Raw genomic sequence first — 16950 nt, 5'->3', positions numbered from 1 at the left:
TTTTTCTACTCGGGAAAGTCACGAAAAAATAAATCGCTCCGGAAAATAAGTTGGTTTACAGTACCACTTTTAAAAACTACTTTGGTTTGACAAAGGCAGGGATCAAAACCACTACTTCCTGTACTGGAGACAAAGATGCTTCCCTAGGCATTAATCAGATGTAATGTTTCAATTTACTATTATCCATTGTTCTCATTTACATGTATATTGATGGTAATTTTATTTTTTTCCATCCCTAAAGAAACTTATAAGTATCGATATTGGACCCATTTTCTTCCATCCCCTTTCAATTGAGTGTTTATTTTATATAAACCATTAATTGCAGGTTGAACACATGGATATAGCCTTTTTTCTCTCCTTGAGCTAAAAAGCACCAACATTCAATCCATCTATCCCTTTTTCATTAATCTAAGCATAATGATTTATATTACCAACCTTAGTAAATACAGTAACAGCCATCTGAAGAACAGCCATTAGACCTTGTGGCGAGACAAGGGTCCAATCAGGAGGATTGAACCCCACTACATTCTCCCCATCTTGGTCTATATCGTGTATGGGGGTGTCGGTCTCTAGATTGATGACCTGTAAGGCCTGGGCCACACGGTGCCATAATGTACCCCATATACCAGTCTCTATGTACATCTGAGCTACAGGACCTTCAGTCTAGAATATAGTTCAGTTTATTAAAGTGTAATAAGTTGTGTTTTTTTCATTAGATTGCATAGATCAGAACTTTGATCAGGAGCAACAATAAATATCATATATTGTTTTTATCATTTATAAAAAGAATAGAAGATGTGGTATGAGTGCCAAGGAGACAACTCTCTCATCCAAGTTATAATTTTTAAACCACTATGCCAAAATAAAGTCTTCAACACGAATCATATAAGTTCATTTGCATATCAAGAATTCACTGTTTAATTTAAACAGTATTAACATCTTGCAAATACAGAGTTTATTTGTACTAGCTTTTGCAGCAGGCACCTCTTTTACCTATTTCCATTCATTACATATTATTTCGTTTTTGCCACTTATTTAAAATTAATTTTATACACAAAATTCAAAAAGATAACCTTTTTTACATTTGGACAAACGTTGGATAAATTACTTGCTGTCTGAACACATTTTTTCTTCAAAAGTGAATATTATACATAATAAATGTGCATTCTGAGGATTGTTGCACTCACAGACATGCTTTATTTTGTAAAACTCTTTTAAGACATTTGTACACACCTTGTAATTGATTACAGTACAAACTGACTTACCTGTGCCAACATTTCACACAGTAACAATAGAAGTCCACCTAATACTCCATTACAGTACAAACTAACTTACCTGTGCCAACATTTCACACAGTAGCAATAGTAGTCCATCTTATACTCCATTACAGTACAAACTAACTTACCTGTGCCAACATTTCACACAGTAACAATAGGAGTCCATCTACTAATCTATTACAGTACAAACTAACTTACCTATGCCAACATTTCACACAGTAACAATAGTAGTCCATCTAATACTCTGTTACAGTACAAACTAACTTACCTGTGCCAACATTTCACACAGTAACAAAAGTAGTCCATCTAATTACAGTACAAACTAACTTACCTGTGCCAACATTTCACACAGTAACAATAGTAGTCCATCTAATACTCCATAATCAAATGGGCACCTGACACATATCTGAAAAATAAAAATAAAACAACTTTGACAACAAAAACCTCTAACAGTTTCCAAAACAGTGATTTCCAAATGTATTACCATATAAAAAAAATATACAAGAGGTAGTCTGATTGATAATTTACATATTAAAGCAAAGCAAAATAATCCTAAATTTAAATCCCCAAAAATGAAAACCACTACAAAACAGCAGCAAAACAAGCATGCAAAAGGTGCAGTTCCTTTGGCAATTTATAAACATATAACAGGAAAAATTAAAAAATATCTTTTTTTTTTTTATATATTTTCAACATTGAGTTTTAATGATTTTATCATAAAACATAAGAAAATTTTCTTGTAAAAGATGTGGTGAACAACATTATATGTAAAGATTGTTTTAACAGCTAACAGCCAATACGAACATGATATTCTTCACTAAACATGTAGAAAGATGAAATTATATATGTCTTTCTATCAGTACAGTGAGAAATTAATCAATTTCTTTGAAAACAAAGTGTACAACATGCACTAAAAGAAAAGGTGACAGTTCTGAAATAATATTGTAGTTGTGATGTCTATTTGATTTAGGAGAGGGGCTCAGTTGCTAAGTGGTCTAAGTTGTTCATCTACAGTTATCACTACCCTGTCATCCCTGAGATTGTGAGTTGGGACAATGCTGGTAGCAAGGTGTGATTGACTCTGATCTTAATTGACTTACATTGTCAGTTTTCAGACTGAATGTTGGTGGAGTCTGATACCAATAAAAACATATGGTCATGATTAGGCCAAGGTCACTGAAGTTGCTTTAGGCACCAACCAACAAAATTATTTTCCATCTTGTTTGCCAAATCAGCAAGAAAGCATCAAAGATGAGAAAGGATTATGTATTTATGTTTTGTCACTGATGAAGTCTATTTGTTTACTGTATCATTTTGGAGAAATCTAACAAAACTAAGTAAGAAAGATAGAAGCTGCAATTCAAACATGCCCTCAAGATAAACATAAAAAAACCAAGAGAGGCGTGCAACAATAACTACTTGAAAAGCAAGAATGTAATAATGAGTAATCATACTGCACCAGGATTCCAATATTGATTTACCTCTTCCTGTATGTAGATTATCTTTTTGTTAATACATCATGTACATTGCAACATTCATTAACTGTGTATTTAATGACAGAATTCATTCTCCTCCTTTGTAAATATAAACCCTCTGGATTCATTACTATTTGTTGGAAACCAATTTTCAAGGATTTCATGGGTACTAGTAACCATGAATATAAAATTTTAACAAATTACAAAGTTTTTTCAGAATTGGGCAAAAACCACAAGGTTAAATGAATCCACAGTACTATAAATTCAGAATAATTTTTATTTTCATTTCCCCTAACTTCCCCCTTCATTTCCTTTAACTGGTCCCTTCATTTCCCCTAACTGATCCCTTTATTTCCCCTAACTGTAACCTTCATTTCCCTTAACTTCTCCCTTCATTTACCCTAACTGGTCCCTTCATTTCCCCTAACTGATCCTTTTATTTCCCCTAACTGTAACCTTCATTTCCCTTAACTGATCCCTTCATTTACCCTAACTGGTCCCTTCATTTCCCCTAACTGATCCCTTTATTTCCCCTAACTGTAACCTTCATTTCCCTTAACTGATCCCTTCATTTACCCTAACTGGTCCCTTCATTTCCCCTAACTGATCCCTTTATTTCCCCTAACTGTAACCTTCATTTCCCTTAACTTCTCCCTTCATTTACCCTAACTGGTCCCTTCATTTCCCCTAACTGATCCTTTTATTTCCCCTAACTGTAACCTTCATTTCCCTTAACTTCTCCCTTCATTTACCCTAACTGGTCCCGTCATTTCCCCTAACTTCTCCCTTCATTTCCCCTAACTGATCCTTTTATTTCCCCTAACTGTAACCTTCATTTCCCTTAACTGATCCCTTCATTTACCCTAACTGGTCCCTTCATTTCCCCTAACTGATCCTTTTATTTCCCCTAACTGTAACCTTCATTTCCCTTAACTGATCCCTTCATTTACCCTAACTGGTCCCTTCATTTCCTCTAACTGATCCCTTTATTTCCCCTAACTGTAACCTTCATTTCCCTTAACTTCTCCCTTCATTTACCCTAACTGGTCCCTTCATTTCCCCTAACTGATCCTTTTATTTCCCCTAACTGTAACCTTCATTTCCCTTAACTTCTCCCTTCATTTACCCTAACTGGTCCCTTCATTTCCCCTAACTGATCCTTTTATTTCCCCTAACTGTAACCTTCATTTCCCTTAACTTCTCCCTTCATTTACCCTAACTGGTCCCGTCATTTCCCCTAACTTCTCCCTTCATTTCCCCTAACTTCTCCCTTCATTTCCCCTAACTTCTCCCTTCATTTCTCCTAACTTCTCCCTATATTTACCTGTTGTAGATCAGTAAACACAGCCAGACATGCCTGTAGCATCTCCTCAGGTTGTACCTCTACAGTCAGTCCACAGTATATCATCTGACTAAATACCAAAGCTGCAGCGGCCTATAAAACAAAATATCCAAAGTTTATAATTAAACAATGGATATTGGGTATCCATTCATGATACAAAATCAGTACATTCACAACAAAAAAACATACAAAAAGCAATGGAACAATGCTTTCATTACTGTTCTTCATTTCAGAGACTCTGTGAGGCCTAATTTTTGCACATTTTAAGAAAATAACTAGATGTGTCAGAACGACACAAATACCCCGCTTGCAAAAAAGCTTTCAGCAATTTTTATGAGTTGAAATTTGAATGAAAGCCTTATATAACTGTGATTTTCACCAAATTTTCAAAGTCTCATGTTCAACAGAAATCAGGAAAGCGGAACCTAATATAAACTCAATCTTTAACTCATCATAGTCGTCTTGCATACTAAAAATCAGCTCAATATGTGAAGGCGTTTATAAAAGTCTGTGTAACTGTTAACTGTTCATTGCGGAATGACCAAGAGACCGGCTGATTAAAAGACCGAATGACTGAATGACAGAATGGTGGATAAGAGTAAAATTATATAGCTTTGACAAATTCAACCTGCAGTGGAAAATACAGACTAACAGAAAAACGAACAAACGAATGACGAAACAGACCCACAAGACCAAAATACATACGGTAATGCCTGTTAAGGGGCATAAAAATAAATAAATAAATGGTGTATAAAATACTTACTGTATGACTAGCTATTGTAGATTCCAGGAAGATTGAGATCATCACACTAGCTGCATCTGTTATTCTACAAATACAAATACAAATATAATATATTATAACAATAACAGTTTCCTTTAAAAGTCCTTTTATTTCAACATCCCAAATTTGCTAACAATAAGATAATCTTCATTCTGATACACAAATTTTAAAATAAAAAACTACTGTAGAAATTTCATAACATTTAGTTGAGGCAAAGTTAGAGAATGGCAACTAAAAATTTTATGATTTTTCCATTTATAAAGGGGCATAATTCTAGAACAGTGAGAGTGATGCTATCAAAATTCATACTTGATCTGTATTTTGTGATAATAAGCATTGTGTATAAGTGAGGCAAACTTCAGTAAGGAACGACATCAAAAGTTAAATGAAGGATAAAAAACTTAATTCACATAGTTTTTTCACTGACCCCCACACCCCCCTCTTAACTTAATTTAGGAAAAATTGATTGACCAATAGGGATATAAGTAAAATCGATTTTGGATAACAAAACTTGCAGCAATGGGGATTTTAAACCCCAATAAATTTACAAAAAGAAGCATTCAATTCTTAAGTAAATTCCAATAAAAGATAACAAGAATATGTCCACAGTACACAGATGCCCCACTCGCACTATCATTTTCCATGTTTAGTGGACCGTGAAATTCGAATAAATTCTCTAATTTGGCATAAAAATTAGAATGATCTTATCAAAGGGAACATGTATACTAAGTTTCAAGTTGATTGGACTTTTACTTTATCAAAAACTACCTTGACCAAAAACTTTAACCTGAAATTTGCACTATCATTTTCTATGTTCAGTGAACCGTAAAATTGGGGTCAAAACTCTAATTTGGCATTAAAATTAGAAAGATCATATCATAGGGCACATGTATACTAAGTTGTAAGTTGATTGAACTTCAACTTCATCAAAAACTACCTTGACCAAAAACTTTAACCTGAAGCGGGACAGACGGACGAACAAACAGACGAAAGGACGCACAGACCAGAAAACATAATGCCCCTACTATCGTAGGTGGGGCATAAAAACTTACGCAGTTGGCATAGTTTGTAACTGTATGACTATAGTACTGTATATATGAAGAATCATCTCTATTACAGAATTAACTTCCATGTCTTGGATCTCAACCTATAAATAGTATTTTAACATTGGTATTTATAACATTGACATATGAGCAGAAGGTTCGGCTAGTCATAAAACCAGGTTCAATCTACCCTTTTTCCTTAAAATGTCCAGTACCATATAAGGAATATGCCAGTTGTTATCAAACAAGTCTGTTTCTTTGTGTGTTGGCGTTTGTTTTTGTAGCAGTTCAGTGTTTCTGTTGTTCATTTCCCCCCTGTTTAATCTGACATGTTTCCCCACGTTTTTTGGTTTGTGACCTCAATTTGTTTCTGTAAAAATCGAATTATGACTTTTAAACAGAGGTATACTATTATTGCCTTTATTTAGTAAAAGAAAATCTTATTTTTTTCTTTTTATTGCTCTATTTACTGTTCCCTAGATTATCTCTGATGTGTATGTAGTTTCTAGTACTAAAAGAAAAAATATATAAATGAAAGATATGTATGTATAGATAAAATTACCTTGCCCATAAGGATCCCCATTAGAGAATCCATATGCTGCACTTGATTAGAAATATATGAACACAATGTGGTAGACACTTGGCAACAGGCATACATTATCTGAAATACACAAAAAAGAAAATAACTAGAACTTGAATGTTTAAAAGATATTTATTTGTAACCTTATGTTTGAAACATATATTTAACTGGAACACACCTGTATCGCTGGTCCGTGACTGAATTCAAGTATATAACTATGCGTAAGCCTTATTTTAGTATTGGTATTGCCGTCTGATAAAGTCATGCCGATTATAAGATACACAGTTTCCTCTGCTATCAAACTCTTTCTTTGTGAACCCATCGACCAAGAACTTATTGATAATATTAGTTATTTGAAAAGAAAAGGTCCTGGAATGGAGTATTTTTTCTAATCAACACTACAGCATTGCAGGGTTCTCACTAGGAATTTTTCATGGTGAGTCCTGGGACTCATCACTTTTAGAAATGGTGAGTCCCAAAAAATTTTGATGAGTCCAGGATGCAATGTATTTTTTTTGTGTCATAAAATAATGAAATTTGACGAAATACAACTTTAACCATTTGGTCGGGTTGGTAGATTTTATTAAATCAATAAAAAATATGACCTCTTAATAGTTATTGTTCAAAATATACATGTAACAGACTTCTTTCTGGGTCTATATCATATCCTTAATGTGGGGCCACATTGAAAAAAAATTTGGTTTGCCAAAGCCAGAGTTCCGTTAAAAAGATCAAGGCGATAGGTAGGGTTTTAGTTTTTTTTTTTTTTTTTTTTTTATATGAATGGACTATTTAATAATAAACCCAGTTAAAGAATTTGTCTTGTCATTTTTAGTTACAAAAATTTATTTAAATTAAAAAAAAAATAAAAAAAATTACAAATTAACCCCTTCCCCTCAACCCCCTTTTCCCAATTAAATTAGTGTAGATTGAATTTATACACCAGGTTTCCCTACTTTCATGGCACAACCATATCATCTGTTTATTTTGAATGTCTATAAATATCCAGACAGAGTTGTCTGTTACTTAGGTGTTTGCCCAAGTATTTTTCCTGCCTAAAATGATCATGTGACATATTTGTAAACAAAACAAACCATGTGGTCAAGCAATTCATTTATTTTCTGGATTATTCTGCTTTTCATAATTTAGTTTGGATTAATATTCACTTCATTTAAGGTACAGTCATGCATTTGTATTTAAAAAAATTAGTTTGCAAAGAATTTTTACTTTTCAATTTGAGAAATGTCTCATGATCGCCGTTCATTGGCTTGTTCAACCATGCAGACAATGTAAATTATGTAAATTATAAATCTATCAGCTGTCAAAAATATTGATCTACGCATCACATCGATGTTTTGACATCGACTTCCGGTTTAGTTTCTTGTCAAAACAATGTCATATCATTAATCTTCTAGGCAAAACGATGTTTCTGGGACTCAGGGGATACAACCAGGACGCGTCCCAGGGACTCACGGGTTTCAAAAATGACGCGTCCACCTTGATTTCCATGCGTCCAGGAAGCGTATACGCGTCTTAACGAGAACCCTGCATTGTCCTACATGTATATTAGTTATCAATAAAGTTGAATTCCTTCATTCGCTGTTTTACGCCATGCCCGCTAACAAATTGAAAACTGAACCTATGCGCCTTATTTTTAGTCCAGTTTTTTAGGATTCGTTTTGTTATCTTAGAAATTCTTACTGATTAAAATACTACAATTTTTTAGGTAACAATTTGGCAATTAGTAGAGTCAACCCTGTGATTATGACCCGTGCATACTGTTACAGCATATTAATCCGGAATACACCGTTTGTTGGTGCTCCTGTCAGATGCGAAACGTACAGATAAGGTAATAGGCAACAGGTGAATATACTATTGGTATCGGTATTGGACTCGACCCGGAACTTCTATATTATTGGCAATATTAATTATGTGGAAAACAAAAGGGCCTGGAGTGGTGTAATTTTTAATCTACACCTTTGTACTATATAAGTTATATATAAATTTGAATTCTTTGATTCATCGTTTTTACGTGATGACGGCTGACAAATTGGACCTCGTAATTTTAGTATTATAGATATATCATTATTACATTAAAATCAACAAGATCAAATTTTATAAATTTAACTGTACCTGGCTCAACCTAGAAAATCAATCTCGTTGAGATGACCAACAATAATCTATAAATATTTTTTTATTTCTATTGTAAAATTTGTAATTGGAATGAAAGTGAAATTTCCACTTAGAGAACATTTTCATTTATCTTGTTTTGCTTCAAATCGACTTATAAAATACACTTAAAAATTTATCAATCTTGCCATTTCACATTGTTATCCACTAACTATAACTTTTATATATAGCTAGGTGTCTAGTTCTTCAATTTAATGAAAATAAGAATAAAGGAAAAACAACACAGACCCCCCCCCCCCCCACCCCCCCCCCCCCCCAATATATATCTATAACAATGAAGTTGCATATATATATATTTGATTAATTATAGTGCAACCTGAATATATACATAGTTATATAATTTACAATACAAATATCAGCCAGCATATAAATAACGAATTTGGTAACTAATTTTACTCCTTTACTAGATAGAGTTTTAAGTTTGTCCATATTGGATAGATTTATTTGTAAGATCAAAGTTATATTTGGTTTGAAAGTCTGTTCACATGGTAAATTGTTGTGCTGCATATGTTGAGCAATGGAGTACAAAATGAGTCTTGTCTTCAACTGACCCTGACTTGCATATCTTACATATGCGTCTTTCTGCAGGAATTCCTCACTAGTGTCCATGTTGATTTCTAGCTGGAACACTAGTCATTTTAGTCATCAAAGGACACCAGTTACAAAAGTGATATATATTATATTTTCAGTACAAACACTTACTTTGAGTACATTTGTACAGAAGAGGGGATGTCTCAGTAACATAAAGAATTCGTCTGTCTGCTTTTCATTTCCTTTACATGCCATCTTGTCTCCTAAATAATGTCCAATCTGAAATGATAAAAACAGCTCAGGGGTTGTCTCTTTTTCCCATTCCAATTTCCACTCTCAATTCTATTAAAAGTTGAAAGATGCATTAAATGACACACAATAGCAGCATATATTTGTCATGAATAAGCATGAAACATTTGTGAAGAAAGTTAAGTCAATAAATCCAGCATAAACTTTCAGTACCACTCTTGTTTTTATTTTGCTTAACTATTTGAAAACTATTTTCAGAACTCAATATGCTTAGCATCCCCCCTCCCCATAGCTTGCCATTTATATAGTTTAGCTCTCTTCTCTTATGTGCTTTATTTATTCTCCATGAATTTAGTTTTGTTTCCCTCTGACTTCTACTTGAACTCTGACATATAAGTTTATCTCCGCTTTGCCCTCTTTCTTTGAGCTCCATGACCTAAGTTCTGCTCCTCTTTGAGAAATTACATCAGATGACAAAAAAGATTGAAAGGCCATATTATTAGTCTTGTCGTTAAACTTTATTTTGTCACTTTGTACTAGAATAATCACAAGTTCTAATGTAGTCATTAAGGGAGATAACTTTACCTTTCTACGACCATCAACAGCATCATCAGCAGTAAGAGGCAGATTCACCATGGCAGCCACTGTGGTAACCCCAAGAGAGATAAGCATGTCCATTCTTTCCCCTGCCATATCTTCATTTCCATCCGTTAGTTCTATAAGAAGATTATTCAACATTTTATTTAACACAATCTTTGTAAAGAGCTTATTATTTTTTTAACACAATGTATACTGTGGAATCAATTATTTTTATATTGGTTACATATTTTCGTGGATTGAGGAAAAAGTTGTATTTTGTGGATATTTGATTTTGGTATTTTGTCAATCTACATTCAACCCTATGGAAAATTTATAATTTATTGAGCTTTCAACTTCCTAATTCACCTGTTCAAGCAATTAATAATAACGATGTTGATCCAATTGTTTTTGCAGCCTTGGCAAGGTGTTTGACACGATCTTAATTGACAATGATTGTCAGTTTTTATACAGAAGATTGATGGTCCTTGACCAAGCATTTTGGTTTTGATCAATGAAAAAAATAGCAACCATGATAAGCAAAGGAAGCTGATAGTGGAACTCAGCCCCAACAAACAAACAAACAATTTGTTTTCTCTCTCAAACAATACTAATAATACCTAAACTGTTGCAGAATAATATTTTGGGAAAATACAAAGAAATCTAAAAATTTATAAAAAGCAACACAAGCATCGAAAAGCAAACATTTTCAAGACATTTAAGAAGTAAAACCTATCAGGTATCAAGTCAAGCATCAATTCCCTGCTTACATGCTTTCTTGGAGTTTTATCTCTTACACACATTGCTTGCATGCTTTTAACAACAGACTTGTCTCAAGTATTTTCACAACGTTCAGATCATCTTAGATTTTCTAATGATGCATGCAGGTAAGCAATGCTTTTGTGAAGTATTTTGAAGTGAACATGTTCTTCATTTTCAATAGAAGACATAAAATCAAGAAAAGGTCAACGGCAAAGCACTGAAGGTCAAAGGCCATGCACTGAAGGTCAAATGTGATGCACTGAATCTAAATGTGAAGTAAATAATCATAAATATCTGTTGAACGAGAAACAGTATATAATAAGATACAGTGTTAGTTTTATACCATAGATATAAGAAGATGTGGCATGAGTGCCAACTCTCTCATCCAAGTCACAATTTGGAAAAGTAAACCATTATAGGTCAAAGTATGGGAATCAATATATGAAATTTACCACACATTTATCTACAAATGGATTCCTCAGACCAATAACCAGATATTTATAGAGGTTGGTGAGTAATTCACAGGAATTTCACTTTATAAGACACTTATATGCACTTTAATCTCAATGTTGATTGAACAGTAAAATACATTATTTCAAAATGCATTAAAATCATTCCTTTCTTCATTTTTTAAATCAAAGTCATACTTTTATATAATTAAGCAAACAATATAAAAAAAAAATGATTTGTAAATTATCAGCAGATAAAAAATTTCTTCTTTATTTGATTATTTTTCTTAAAATATTGCTTAGCAGTTTCTCATTCTAATATTGAACAGTACTCAAAATCATCATGGAACTCTACAATTAAAATTAAGGTACTATTAAAAATAATTTTTTATTCTAAAAAGCAACACATCTTAAGGATGTACTTAAGTGAGGTTTTGGCATATGTGTCAAATGTTCAGACTCCTTGGTATTTTTACTTTATATAATACAAGGTAAAATATTGTACCCCATAACACCCATTTATTTTTTTACACAAGATTTAATAGCTCATAAAAAGTCATTCTCCAAAATCATAGCAGATTGTTGATTTTCTTTCTTTTGATTTGAGACCCAAATAATACCAATGCAAATATAAGGTAAAAGTTCTCATTCAGCCTTTTCCCGCCATATTTTAAATATCAAAATCTGGAAAAGGAGCTCCATGACCTTATTTTGTTTCTTAGCTGATGCTCTTCCGACTATCTAGAATATCCAACACCCATGCAAATGTATTCAAATATGCAAGGAATGTTATCTTAACTAAAACCATCCATGCTGAAATATTAAAAAGTAATTTTAAAACTTCCAATATAATTTTTTAATGGAATGGGTCTAAGTTAATCATCGTCATAGAGAAATTAATTTGTTTATTACATAGATTTATACACCATCATCAAAATTAAAAATATAAAGAGGCCTGTTCATAAAATACGTTTCATGCTAATGCTAAATAATTGTAATAAATTACTTTGCTCTTCATGGACCCTTTAATTGTAATAAAACATTTATCTTATCTAATTTGATGACTGTTTCAAAGCTTTTTTCTCCATTCATAATCAGTTCATAAATATAAGTCATCCGCATTTTTTGTGTTTCAAAAGCTTTTACTATTTGTTATGTAACCAGTTTAAATTTTTATTATCATAATTTTTTTATTTATCTATGTAATAACTAAATTTAAGAATGCAGTAATAATAAATGTTGTGCAATAACTTCTTACCTTCCAGTATATCCCATTCTATAGAAACCATTTTAGTTACAATCAGTATAATAAGTATTAGTACAAAAAGAAATTCTAAATTTTACCATATTTCATAAAAAATTATAATTTTGACTTTACATTGAATCTTTCTTATAGCTTCTTAACATTTGAACTCATTCTTTCCTTTAAAAACAAATGAATAGAAACAAGAATGTGCCCATATAGTACGCACTTGAACTATAATTTTCTATGTTCAGTGGACTGTGAAATCAGAGAATAAACTCTAATTTGGCATTAAAATTGGATATAATCATATCATAAAAGTGGTATCGTTAGCCCAAAATAGAAGGGTGCCGCACCCTTGGTGCCCTAAGCTGCGCCCTGGGTGCCCTCAGCCTTATGATAAGGAACACAAATACTAAGTTTCAAGTTCATCAAAAACTACCTTGACCGAAAACTTTAATCTGAAGCAGGAAAGATGGATGAATGAACAGACCTACAGACCGAAAAACATAATTCCCTCAGGTGGGGCATAAAAAATCAATTCCTTTCCACACTGTTGAATCTAATCTACCATCAACCCTGAAGGGATGACCCATCCCAAGTGACCAGAAGTGAATGTATTTATTAGATTTATTGAAAATAAGTCACATTTATTTAAAATATAAGATATTTTTAAAAGTGCTGGGATAGTGGATATGGAATACCTAAAAAAAGTTTACAATTTACAAAACTATTTTCAAATACTGTAAATTCAGATATCATTGCATAGATTTTATAAATGTGACTTTGAGAGCAACCCAAAAAAAAGAACTCTCATTCTGAAATATATCCCTGTATGCAGATTTTCCTGAAATCACAATAATTAATCATACATTATCGTGCTTTCTCCAAAATGGCAATAATAAATGCACACAAAATTTCTGAATTTACAGTAGTCAACTCTTCTTGAACAAATTAAAATTTAAACTTCATTTTCAAATTATTGTAGCTAATTTCAATAAGGTGTAAAAACAGTTTAAGGTCACCCAAGGTCACCTTTAGAAAAAATCATTAAAAATCTAAATGTGTCTACATCCAATCTAGTATTGCCACAACTTTAAAACAGTTATCTATTTGCTTCAAAACAGTAACTAGATAAATATTTCTATAAAAGTAAAAATTTGTTTACCTATTAACTTTTTTAAGCGAGCTTCTTCTAATTTACAGCAAGCAAGTATGGCATCAATCGCATCAGTTTCTTTAGCAGCCAGATGAGTAAAATACTGGTTCCCAATCTTTAATTTGTCTCTTTCCATTGCCTCACATGTATACATTGAGCACTGCAAGTAAAACAAAACATCTTAGCATTGCATGCGCTTTGCATTATAAAAACTTATAAAAAGAGTCGCAGTGTAAAATTTCAATGAGACAGCAACCTAACCATGTCGATAAATAAAGGCTGCAATCTGTGTAAAAATTTCGAAGTAACTTATAGTTGCCAACAGTTATTTTTCTAATTCAGTTATCTTACAATTTTGGGTAATATTTGTAAAAATCAACTGAGAAAATGTTTACTAAATGTTGCCCTAGTCCAGTTCATCATCACTTTACTAGCACATATTTAGGCGAGCTGAAGCCCACCTCCGGTTATGTGATTTTCCCACTGTGTTGAAGGCCCATTGGTGGCCTTCGACTTTTTTCTACTTTTTGGTCGGTTTGTTGTCTCTCTGACACATTCCCCATTTCCATTCTCAATTTTAGCTAGTAATACCAACTACCTAATCAACATGTTCACAAATCTATACATCATGTACATAAAGAAGTATCAAACATGATAAAGTAATTAACACTTACCAAAATAACTTGTTCTCGGAGTCGTAAATCTTCATCTGATGACACATTCAGTAACTTTGGAACTAAAGACATATATTCTGTCATGGCATTTAAGTACAGTTGTCCTCTGTATAAAAGGAAAATGTATAAATGAAACTGCTGTTTACAAGGAAGAGATACAAAGTAGGGAAACTGTTTCAAATTTTTTTCTTGGAAAAATAAATTTTTATTGTTTGTGTACAAAACACTTTTTTTAATTGGATTGCTGTTTTCATGGTTTGTTAACAAGCATTGAAACATTTTTGATGAATTGCTGTTTTGTCTGTTGTCAAATTATTCTATTTATCAGTTTAAATGTCAGTCTGGTATCTTTCACTTTTCATTTTCATAGTTTGTGCACAAAAACTGTTTTGATGGATTGCTGTTTTCATGGTTTTGTGTACATTTTATTCCTGTTTTTTTGTTTTTTTTTAGAAAAAACACATTATTGCCACTAATTGCAGTTCTTAGTGGGAAAAAAATGTTATTTTCTAGTATTTAGAATGAATGGTTTATGAACAAATCAATAACAACTATAATGCAGAGAAAATAAACTCTTAACGTCAAAACCAAAACCTACCTAGAAATTGTTCTGTATCTTATTTTTATAGCATTGTATTAGAATTTTATAAGATTTTGTAAAATGGCACTTTCCCTATAATTTAGCATGCTATATATATAGCATTTCCCCTTCTTAACTTATAATGATAGAAAGGCATAACAAAAATATTTTAACAATGAAACAGAAAACTCTATCAATGCTTCATCATACAAAGAAAAGTTGACAAGTTGGTTTTCCCATTTCACACTAGCAATTTTTTAGGCCCTTTACAGCTTTTTGTTTGTTGTGAGCCAAGGCTCCGTGTTGAAGGCCGTAATGGTTTACCTTTTTAAAATTGTTAGTTGTCTCATTGGCACTCACACCACATCTTCCTATATCTAAGTAAATGCAATTATTTATATTTCTTGTGTTCACTGAAATTAAAAGAGAGGGATAAACACTTACACTTCTTTATCGATGTCCTCGTTCCAGCTGACCTCACTAGCAAAGTAGGCATTAACTGTTATCACTAAGTCTATCAGTATCTGCTGGCACCAGGGTTGCTAAAAATAGACAAAGTATGGTATGTGAATTGTTTATAGATTCAAATTGTATTACATAGTATAAAACCTGAAATTACATAATTAAAGACTGCTGCATTCAGTGTAGGCCCGAAATCAGGAGCCTTGTAATTTAGCAGTTGTCATTTGTTACTTGTTAATCTTATTGGTTTTATTGACACCAGGTCATTAGTTTTCTTATTTTTCTTGTTTTACATTTTTCATGTAGAGGCCTTTTATAGCATGCTAAATGGGTTACTGAAAATTCAGAAATTATTGCGATGTTATCTTATTGCGAAAAATGCAACAGGATTATAATTGCAATAATTTAAAATCTCATTTTGATTTTTTTTTATATATATATTAAATAGGATTTTTCTCAATATTGCTCAAATTAAAAACGCACTTTAGTTGAAAATGTCAAAATCGCAATAATAAATGCATGCAATAATTTTTGAATTTACAGTATGGATTTTGCTAATAGACAAATTCATACTGTGTTCAATAGTTTTACATCATTTTGTCTTTAGAGGAAAGTTGTCCCATTTGCAACAATAGCAAATCTTTTGACATAGCACATCTTCTTATTTTTATACAAGAAATAATCATAACATCTTTATGTTTGATGTGTTTGAGCTTTTGATTTTGCCATTTGATTAGGGATTTTCCGTTTTTAATTTTTTAGTTTTCCTCAGAGTTCTGTATTTTGTGATTACTTTTTTCTTGAACTCGTCAACAAAGTAAGTAAATTGAAAAAAAATTGGAAAACTGCTATATTTAACGTCACCAAGAAAGGGCTCAACATTAAAAAGTATCTTTTTTTACAAGAGTGTGACCTTGCTTTTCAGTACTTCAGTCTTCAATACTAACCTGCCTGACTGTAGGTTTACTCAGAATATTATGAATCATTTTAAGTGGCTGCTGAGGAATTGATAAAGCCTTCACAAAAGTCAAGATCCACTTCAAATCACTGGAAATATAAATCATTTAAATATTCATTTGTTGATGCAATAAAATATCTTAATCAATTTGCCATTAAAAAAAGTTTCCTTTGAATCACTGTATTATAATTTTAAACATAATACCTTACTTAAAATTTGGTTAATGAAAAAGTGACAGCTACCCTTTTTATGGAACGAATGTATTCCAACATACTCTCTATAAGTAACTGCAGTATATAATAAATCCCTCAAATATAGTTATTATTAATATATACAAGTATTAATTCAAATGGTTATTGCAAAACAGTATATAGATGCCACTCTAAAAGAGCAGGTAAAATATTTTTTAAACATCAGTAACATGATTTAGATTTCATGCAATGACTTTTTGAAGAAAGCTATACTCCCAAGTCAGGAGCCTGTAATTCAGTGGTTGTCATTATTTGATGTGTTACATATATACATTAGGCCATAAGTTTTCTTGTTTGAATTGTTTTACATTTGTCATTTTGTGGTCTTTTATAGCAGACTATGTGGTTTTGGCTTTGCTCATTGCTGA

At 32.2% G+C, this 16950-nt stretch overlaps 1 protein-coding gene across 5 annotated transcripts in view; it reads right to left on the bottom strand.

Annotated features, from left to right (window-relative positions):
- Positions 1–16950, bottom strand: part of LOC134681175 (serine/threonine-protein kinase 36-like) — a 49415-nt gene that overhangs the window by 16516 nt on the left and 15949 nt on the right. For 3 of the 5 annotated variants that reach the window (XM_063540658.1, XM_063540660.1, XM_063540661.1), the window contains 13 exons: positions 16321–16420; positions 15356–15453; positions 14332–14437; positions 13667–13817; positions 12514–12531; positions 10054–10184; positions 9391–9498; positions 6481–6579; positions 5928–6022; positions 4858–4921; positions 4077–4187; positions 1609–1683; positions 436–663 (listed from right to left, as the gene is read on the bottom strand). In XM_063540658.1, the coding sequence (XP_063396728.1) occupies positions 436–663; positions 1609–1683; positions 4077–4187; positions 4858–4921; positions 5928–6022; positions 6481–6579; positions 9391–9498; positions 10054–10184; positions 12514–12531; positions 13667–13817; positions 14332–14437; positions 15356–15453; positions 16321–16420 (1384 nt within the window). The remainder of the gene's footprint in view (positions 1–435; positions 664–1608; positions 1684–4076; positions 4188–4857; positions 4922–5927; positions 6023–6480; positions 6580–9390; positions 9499–10053; positions 10185–12513; positions 12532–13666; positions 13818–14331; positions 14438–15355; positions 15454–16320; positions 16421–16950) is intronic. The other 2 variants (XM_063540659.1, XM_063540662.1) reach the window with 1 other exon arrangement.

The sequence above is a fragment of the Mytilus trossulus genome, chromosome 8 (genome assembly GCF_036588685.1).
Source record: "Mytilus trossulus isolate FHL-02 chromosome 8, PNRI_Mtr1.1.1.hap1, whole genome shotgun sequence".
In the NCBI taxonomy this organism is placed as follows: domain Eukaryota; kingdom Metazoa; phylum Mollusca; class Bivalvia; order Mytilida; family Mytilidae; genus Mytilus; species Mytilus trossulus.
The sequence above is the reverse complement of the archived record's forward strand: the minus strand, read 5'-3'. Positions and strand labels throughout refer to the sequence as shown.